Genomic DNA, 9,349 nt, shown 5'->3' on the forward strand with positions numbered 1-9,349 from the left:
CCACTGAGCCACCACTGCTTTTTCGTTATATACGATCTATGAATAAAAGAGTTCTATATAAATTTAACACCTTATAATTACACTTCTTACTTTTTATGACAACCGATCTTACCTATTTAATAGTATTCCGCGAAAATTGCCACCTGAAACAATGGTTACGAGGAAAATTCGACAAATTAAGGAAAAGTATAAAGTTGCTTGTAAGAAGAGATGGATACAAGATTTGGGTCCGCACTTTGATTTGTTACACAGCATCAATTTAATTAACGCTTTTGTTGGCATTTTATCCCTTTTTTGTTTTTTCATGAACAAATGTTGGCAAATAAATCAAAACAAACATACTTACTCTTTAGAATTTTAATGACTTACTTATATTTTTTATTTATAACGTAGAATACATTATAAATAGAAAGGGTTGCGTGATGTTTGTGTGATGATACACAATATTATGATATGAAGAATGTTCTTAAGAACTACAGAATAGCATTACACATGTTATTTAATTTTTTAACTCGTACAAATATTTGAGTCGGTCTCAGATAAAGAATTCCCAGCGCAATAAAAGTACTGCAACTATGTACTTAATATCCGCGCTTATGTTTCGTAGAGCGGTTAATGTACTCACTTCCACTTGAAAAATGTTACAATCTGTTGCTGTCGTCTTCGAGTGAAATATTTACTGACAACGCAAATATCTCATACTATTAAGAACATAATACATCCTTTTATGAAATGTCACATCTTATTTCGTTTATGTTCAGAAATATGTTTTCTTTCTGTGTCTGTGTAGCATTTATAATAACTCAGGTTATAAATGTAGGTTGGGTAAAATTTGTCACATAGGTAGGTACTTTTATTAGGAGGTATCTAAACCTGAGAATAAAAACTAGAAGAAAATGCCACTTTTAGTATTGAAGACAAGCAAATAATAACAATAAGTAATTACTTTGAGAAATGAGAAAATATCAACTATACTAATTATTCTAATTACTAGAAATATTCCAAGAATATTTTATAACGTCTATAATTAATCATTATAGACTTAGGTGCATTTCTACGAATGTTTCAAGAAGATAAATTAATTTATAATGAAGTTAATTATTCTAGACTTAATGTTGCTTTAAGGAAAGAAATAATTACTCGCTAACATCATTAGTTGGATTTCCCCTGTGAGTGACTGTATCAGATGGATGGTAAACATCAAGCTCTGGGGTATATTCATTCAAACTAAAATTAAATTAAGATTGTAAGTCTATTAATACGAAAAATTAAACCCAAACCCAGCTTAAAAAAGCATTCATCATCTAAATTTTCAGTGATGACTTTGACACCACGCATACTAATTGGATTCGGATCATATTATCTAAATGCATATATATTATATTTATTATATAAGTATAACTTCAGAGGGAAGAGGTAAACTACGCACATATTCAAAGAAAAAATTATGGAGTCATTAGCATACAATCCTTTTGAGTATTCGTTAACAAAAAAATTATAAGATTGTCTGTTTGTGATATATAGCTTGTGAATTAAATGATTTGAGTGTGGTTTTAATATTTAAAATTGACAGCTTAGTCCGGTGATATTCTCGCTTGTTATATTTCATTGAAATAGAAGCACTCGTCTAGTACTCTCTCGCTATAACAAGCTGCTGTTTGGTTGTTAGCCAGAACTAAAATATAAAATGAAATATTCTTTTTACATCATATTCCGCCAGTTACATAACCAAACCACAAATTTGACGTGGATTATTATTAAAATTCCTAATTAATAGACTTTAAAGTCTGAAATTTAGAATTTTACGATATATATTAAATATTTCTCCATAATATATTATAGTACATTAAATATGATACCGTGATATGGAGTTACTCTCCACGTTACTGTGCAAACATGCCTACACTATTTCTCGTGAAGGTATCTAAGGAGTCAGCTGAATGTCTCCCCTCGCACGGCAATAAAAGGGTTTAATCTTCGTGAAAGACACAGTTACAGGCTACAGCTTTCTTTCAAATATTGCACGCACTTCATAGTTGAAGAGGTTTTGCATATGAAATGTATCTTTCTTCACAATAGCGTATTTGCTTTTATTAGTTTTTTTTAATCACGAACTTAAACAGGAATAAATTAAACTAAACTTTTAAATATATAATAGGCGTATTGACAAAAATTTAAAATTATTAAGAAGGAGAATATATCTACTGTAAACAAATTTTAAAAGTGTTTTTTTTTAAAACCAAATAATTTCATACGAATTATAGACGAAAACAAAAAAACGTAATTTATACAACAAGAATATAAAATTAAAGTAATTATTATACTTTTGCTTGGGATGCATTTTCCTGATTTTTCAAGCTAAGACAGCAAGACAGTTTCTTTTGTAAATAAATATCATGTCATATGTATTTCTTTTGCAAACAAGTAAATATCTTGGCTGGCTTGGTACATGCTAGTTCTGTTTGCTCGAGGCTACTTTATTTTAAGGCATTACTATTGCACTGATTTAGGTGACCAAACGTTTCAAATAAACTGTAACCAAAATAAAAGATTACTCAACAAAAAATGTTACAACCGTCCATTCAACCGTTCATATTGTAAACCAAACGCATGGCTCTCACTAATACTTCAACTGAAACCTTACTTCGGTGGCGGCATGAATTTAGCACATAAGACAGAATAGTAAAATGAATGGTAATGGTGCTAAACTGCTTGAAAAATAGTCTTGTGTAAACTGGCCAGCAGTGAGAGCTTCTCTTAAGAAATTTAATATTAATGTTATGAAACTTTGAATAAAACATGGTGGAAAATGTGACAAAGAATCAAAAGCAACATAAGGTTAAGGAAATAAAAGAATAACATAACTATTACAGTTATATGCTATGCTATTTGTAGTCAAATCGTTGTCTAGTCTAGTAACTAATGGAAATTTACGTATAGTGTGTTTATTTATTAACGCAATGTTTCAATATATAACCCGAATGATTCATTTAAATCGACGAAGTAAACTAAGGGTCGTATTCAATGCACTACGAATAGTCGAATAAATACCCAATACATCTTATCTCATTGTAACTAATTCCCCTAAGGTACGCTCAAGACTCATTGGATTAATCCATCTAAAGTGTAGGTCAACAGGATACATTAATTCGATCTTTTGTAATCAGGAATAGTACAGGAAAGTTGTGAACGTGAGTTAAATTCTAAAGTAAATGCCTACTTACATTTATAAAGAACCTTTAGTGACGTTCCACATATATGTATGTGTAAGTTAGCAAGAAATCATTTTATAAATATATCTGTAAAATAAGGAACAATTGTATGATCCGTGGAACAAGGATCTTTTTGGTGTGCGGCAAGCTTGGAACTAACGCTGTCGTCTCGAAAACCGTTATTTGGTGACAGACGATTGATTCTGTTTGATGCGTTTAAAATTGTTTAGATTTTTTGGTGATTAGGAAAGCGCTTGGTTACGATGTTACTGCTACCACACCTGCGCTTGCCTAGACACAAATTTCCTTGTATTTTTACTTAGACTGTTCCAATAACTTTAAAAAATGTGAACTTACTACGCAATCATAACTTCATCGCTCACGCACTACACTATATGAAGAAAATTAGGTAACGTTTCTTGTTAAATAGATATTCAGCTAAACATCTTTATTCCTAAATTTCTGAAACAAAATCGGTTTTTGCAGAGGGAACCTTATTTCATACCTACTCGCCACTCACGTCCTCCTACCCTGTCATCCTGGTACCTAAAGGTCCTTGTAGAACTTATGTAGAAATATATTATTATTTGCTATCTCGTCTTGATGTCCTGATATTAGTCAAACACTTTAATTTTTCTAAAAACACTACTAATATTATAAATGCGAAGGTTGTGAGTATGTGTATGTGTATGTTAGTTACTCTTTCACGCAAAAGCTACTGAACCTATTTGCAATGAAATTTGGTAAGTAGATAGCTGGACAACTGGAATAACGCATAGACAACTTTTTATCCCGATATTACTTCGGGATAAAGACTTTCGCGAGTAAAATCACGGGATGCAGCTAGTATGTATATAAGCTAAAAAGTAAGAAAAAGGTTAGTGTAAACACGACCGTAGGCGCAGGCAGAAAGCATGTTTTATTAATAACAGTATGGTAAATTAATTAGATGTGCTTTACTGTGATAAATTGATAATCCTTTACACAGCTCATGTTTGAAAGCTTATTTATTATAAAACCCTTACAGACAAAAGACTGTTGATAGAATATAATATCACATTTATTACATATTTTAAGCGACAATATACAAGCCCAGATTGTGTATGGAATTCGAATTAAACAGTCGTAATGTTTCATGTGATAAATATAAAGTGTAATATATTTATATCTTGGGCACAGATAATATAATAAATACTAAGGAAAATGTTTATATCAAAATGTTTTTGATATTTGCGTTTTCCTATAAAAAGTATAGTTTTATATAAGTATAATGAAAAATGCTAAATCTTTTATTTTCATTTCTCATTACTATTTGACATTCATGTACCAATATTTTTTCCTGAACAAAAGAAACTAGAACTTTCGTATCATTTACCATTCTTCACATTGTAATATCTATCGTTCCCGCGCTTTTCACTGAAATGTAATGAGAATGATTCGCATTGTCAGAAGATGAATCTATCAAGCGAACAAAAGGAAGTAACTAATGTTTTCGATAAAGGTATGAAGTACGTACAGATTGCGCGACAGGAAAATGTCTTCCAGCTACCTACACGATGTTTTTTCTATGAAAAAATATTCAACCGACTTTCAAAAGGAGGAGGAGGTTATGAATGCGATTGTATTCTTGTGTTTGTTATATCATAATTTCTTAACAGGTGCACCAATTATTTTATTTGAATTAGCTAGTACCTCCCATGTGGCCCCATTTATATTTGGTCTAGTTATGACAATTTGAAGACAGTTTAGTTTTTTGTTAAGAACAATTATTACTTTTGAGTTTTTAATGAAACTCAGGCAAGTAGTAAACAATTCTGTTTTATATTTTCCATTAAATTTATAATAGAAAACTGCGCTCAACCGTTAGCTTACACAATTATATTACTTTACAATTATATTAATATTCTGTATTCTACTAGGGGTTATCAATTATAATGACGGTTGATGTAAGTACTTATACTAATTGTTATACTTTCATGAGTAAATTAATAAAATTATACCAGCTTGTAAATGATAGCCTTATTAGAAACCGAATTACTCGTAATTTTATGAGCATACTTATATAAATTGAACTTACGTTCATTTTAAACTCATTCATACCGAGCTTTTTAAGATTAACAATTTTTTTAAAAGAGGTTTATCTAAAAAATGAGGCATTATCATATTATTATATATCGTATATTTTTCTACAATTGAACTATTATACTTCTGTTTTTGTATTGGGTTTTTTGTTATATATTATTTGGAATGATGATACATAGCCCTTTGAAACAAAACGTAAATTCGATATTTCATGTAATGTGAATGTCATGATACCGCTAATAACCTAGTTCAAGAGGCAGAACATTTTTGTAAATTTGATATTTGTACTTACTTATAAATTGTATTTATTTAATTTTTTTTATTTTATGTATATCATGTACGTCAACTGCAATAGTTATGTCCAACGGTAAAAGAATTTTTGAAATCGGCCATGTAGTTCCTAAGTCGAGCACGCTTTGGCACGAATTAGGCCAACTTGCACCGGGGAAGTACCACCCCCACAGAAGACCGGTGTGAAATAGCATACTGCTGTGTTTCGTTCCATGAGTGGGAGAGCCGGAGGCCCATATTCTTTTCCTTACTTTTCCCAGACCTTTCTTTTATTCCTCTGGTCAATCCTTCTATTAAATCCCATTCCAATTTGAAGTCGGTTATCCATTTGTAGGAGCGTAAGGTCTGCAATTGACCTTACGCCTCTCCAAATGTTCATGAGCGGCAGTAGCGCTTACCATCAGGCAACCCACCGGCTCCATTGCCGACTATGTCATAAAAAATGTTGTATATTGTTAGTATTGACATCTGTATAGCTGTTGTTCCTATATAATTTCTCTACGTATAACTTGATATGTACTTACATTCTCTGCTTAATGATAAGGTTCGAAAGTCGACACTTCCATAATCTTCAAGTTCAGCATATTGTGGTCTTTAAACGAATAGATAAGATTACTAGAACGAAGTTCCTTACCGTGCGTTGTGAAAGGGGAAGACGGAAAAAATTCTTATGAAAAGTTGTCACGACACTTTTTGCTATATAGTAAGCTATTTATTGTAAGCTGTGCGGCGTCGCATGTTTCTCTGTCTGTCTCTCTCTCTCTTAACAAGCAGATATTTTCATTTCTATTTCGCATTGAACAGAGCCTACTGATTAAGTTTATATAACATTACATTTGTTAATAATAATTAAAATATTATTATAACTTAAAAAAAAAATTATTACAATACCTTCACTAATTAATCGAAAGGAACTTCGTTCCATCCGGGTGTCCCTTGACACCTCTCAAGTTTTTTTATTTAATATTTCTCATGTTTTCGGACCTTTCAATATGCATTATGCTTCAACCTTCTCAATATAGTACGATATTTTATAGAAAACTTGCTGCTCGATAAACATAGTTCTTCCTTGCTTTAATCTCTGATTTAGTGGTATTAAATTATTGGCTGAATCTCAGACCTACCCGATATACACGTAAAATTTTAATAATCGGACCCGCAGTTTCGGGGATATCTTACATCACGACACGACATTTCATACATTAGAAATAAGACCCAAAATAATATGTATCCCATTTATTAACATGTTTTATTTAATTGCACATTGAATACTCGTAAGTAATAACAAACAATATTTACATCTAAATTATTTAGCTTGAGCTTTATAACGAAATTTTCGATTTATTACGCTATGTTTATATTTATTAATCTTAATTTATCTATAGCCATTTTATCTGTATAAGTAAAAACAAAGAATTTTTGGTCAACATTTGTATGTAAAAAAGAATCACAGTTTAAAACTACATGTAATGGAATAAATCGATATCTGAAAATATAAATTATTACAATCTATTGAAATATCATTTCGAATTTTTATTTAGGTATTGTATGCCTGTTGTTTAAATAAGTAATGAAAACATAATAATTTTTGTTCTAAATTAATAGATACGCCCTTAAACTATAACTATAAAATAATCATTACAAAAAACAAGCTGAGAGAAAAACACATTTTTATATTTTGTACAAATAGATCTTCCAAATTGACTCGTTACTTATCAGACACTACATTAAAACTACGATCTATCTACACATTTAACCTAATTAAATAGCTGTAAACTGTTGGCACATCCTTGGCACAAATTTTAATTTACGTTTAATATGGAAAACTGAAACATCTGTTGTGTGTATACATAAACAATTATGGTCCTTAAGCTGGTGGCTTTAAGGGTGTGTTTCCAACGTGTAGGTTCTTGAGTTGGGGTAGAAGAATGGCTCCGGTAGCGAGAGTAGTGACCAAAACGAATACCGCAAGCAGAGCGCGGTCGGCTACTACGGCCACCTGAGAAATTAAAAACTTTCTTTATTTTCGTTTGCTTCATTTACAGGCTGCTGATATTTTTTTCTATCGCATTCTTCCCAAATATAAAAATATAAAATAGATTTTTCATCTGTAGATGTAAAAATGGTTGCTTTTTAATCTTTAAAGGCGTGTTAAAACTAAGTAACTAATCTTATACTATTTAGCTAGCTTCTGAACGATAAAAAAAATGTTATTTTTAATTAGCTTTTCCATGTCAATTGTCTTAATATAGAAGGGTTTGTTGAACTCACATAAGTATAGCATTATCTCTTAAATACAATGAAAAATGAAGTGTAACAGAAAAGTTAAATTGGATCATGCATAAATGTCGTTAACCCCAATTAATGCCTTTCACGGCAAACCTTCCTTGGAATTTTATTTAAACTTTATTCAGACTTTTGATCAAACGATCGCGAAATTGATAAAAATAAGCAAATCGTTGTGTACAAATCGATAACCACATCAATATCATTATCAAAATACCATATCTTTCCAAGTGTGACTAAATTATTTTATAAAGTCTTTCAACGCTATATTGGATAGTGCCTGCAATACTAACAAGATATTGAAAACAATGTCAATAATTCTAATCAAGACCTAAAATCGTGTATGTAGTCCATTCAGGTTTCCGAGTTCCTTATTGTTTTTAATGGATATGTGAAATTTAACACATTTTTCCTAGTTTAGAACCAATTATAACAAAGGCGTTCAACTATAACTAGTTCTAACTAGGGAAAACAGAGTTTCACGGTAACAGACGTATTAAAAATAAATATGCAAACATAAATCATTCAAACCTGCTTCCACTCAAGATTGGCTCGATCCAACCGCTCACTAGCTGCTACTCGCTGTTCATGTCTCGTGGCAGCTTCGCGCAGGGTGCACCCACAGCACACACACCTGGGGCAAGCTCCAACACACCCAACAGCCTCAACCGGTCCGCTGGGGACCGACCCTGAGATGGGGTTTCCACAATCTGCAAAAACATGGTTAATAAATCATGGTTTGCTATATTTCGTTTATCGTCATTCAAATATTTCTGGTTTACATAATATTGTAAACACATTTTTATTTAAAATTACGCTGTATCGAAACGAACAGAATTTATTTTTTTCATTCTGTATTCCTCCCAATGACATTACTATCAGCGGATTAATTTTCATCCCACGTGCTTTTTGATGATTAATACAATTACTGCTGTTATTTTGAGTCTTATATTTAAATGTGAATTTTATTTAGTTGTTGTTTTATTTGTTCTATTTATTCTATTAAAGTATGTGTTTAAAATAATATTCATTCAAAGACATAACAAATATAACTGCCGTCAAACAAGATATGTATCCAAGAAGATTGAAATTAATTCTTATTGAATGAGAGGTTCTCGAGCTCACGTGTGATAATTTTATTCACGCGCGCATTAATGCTCTTCGTTAGAGCCTTTGTTTCCACTTTCAATTTAGTCTTCAATACCAAACGGGTGGAAAATGATTTGTTTATAAATGAGAAGCTATTGGAACACAGCGTTAATTGAAGCAACTTTGCTGCTTAAGACAATTTCAAAACAATACTTGAAAACAAACGAACTCAAGATTGTATCTTAACAAGTAACTGTGTCTTTCCTAATTAGAGCTAACTAGTTAATATTGTAATATAAATATGCAAGATAAACGAGAAAATTGCTCAAAAAACAACTGAACGAAATGTCAGCAAAGATTGTTAACGATTCTCAATAAGTATTGTTTTA

The 9,349-nt window shown here is 31.2% G+C and overlaps 1 protein-coding gene across 2 annotated transcripts in view; it reads right to left on the reverse strand.

Moving 5' to 3' along the window:
* Window positions 1–6,850: 6,850 nt before the first annotated feature.
* The window catches only part of LOC119829505 (neuronal acetylcholine receptor subunit alpha-10-like), a 27,084-nt gene continuing 24,585 nt past the window's right edge, over window positions 6,851–9,349 (reverse strand). For both annotated transcript variants that reach the window (XM_038352048.1, XM_038352047.1), the window contains exons 9-10: window positions 8,403–8,581; window positions 6,851–7,584 (exon numbers count right to left, since the gene is read on the reverse strand). In XM_038352048.1, the coding sequence (XP_038207976.1) occupies window positions 7,453–7,584; window positions 8,403–8,581 (311 nt within the window). In that variant the 3' untranslated portion in view covers window positions 6,851–7,452. The remainder of the gene's footprint in view (window positions 7,585–8,402; window positions 8,582–9,349) is intronic.

The sequence above is a fragment of the Zerene cesonia genome, chromosome 10 (genome assembly GCF_012273895.1).
Source record: "Zerene cesonia ecotype Mississippi chromosome 10, Zerene_cesonia_1.1, whole genome shotgun sequence".
In the NCBI taxonomy this organism is placed as follows: Eukaryota; Metazoa; Arthropoda; class Insecta; order Lepidoptera; family Pieridae; genus Zerene; species Zerene cesonia.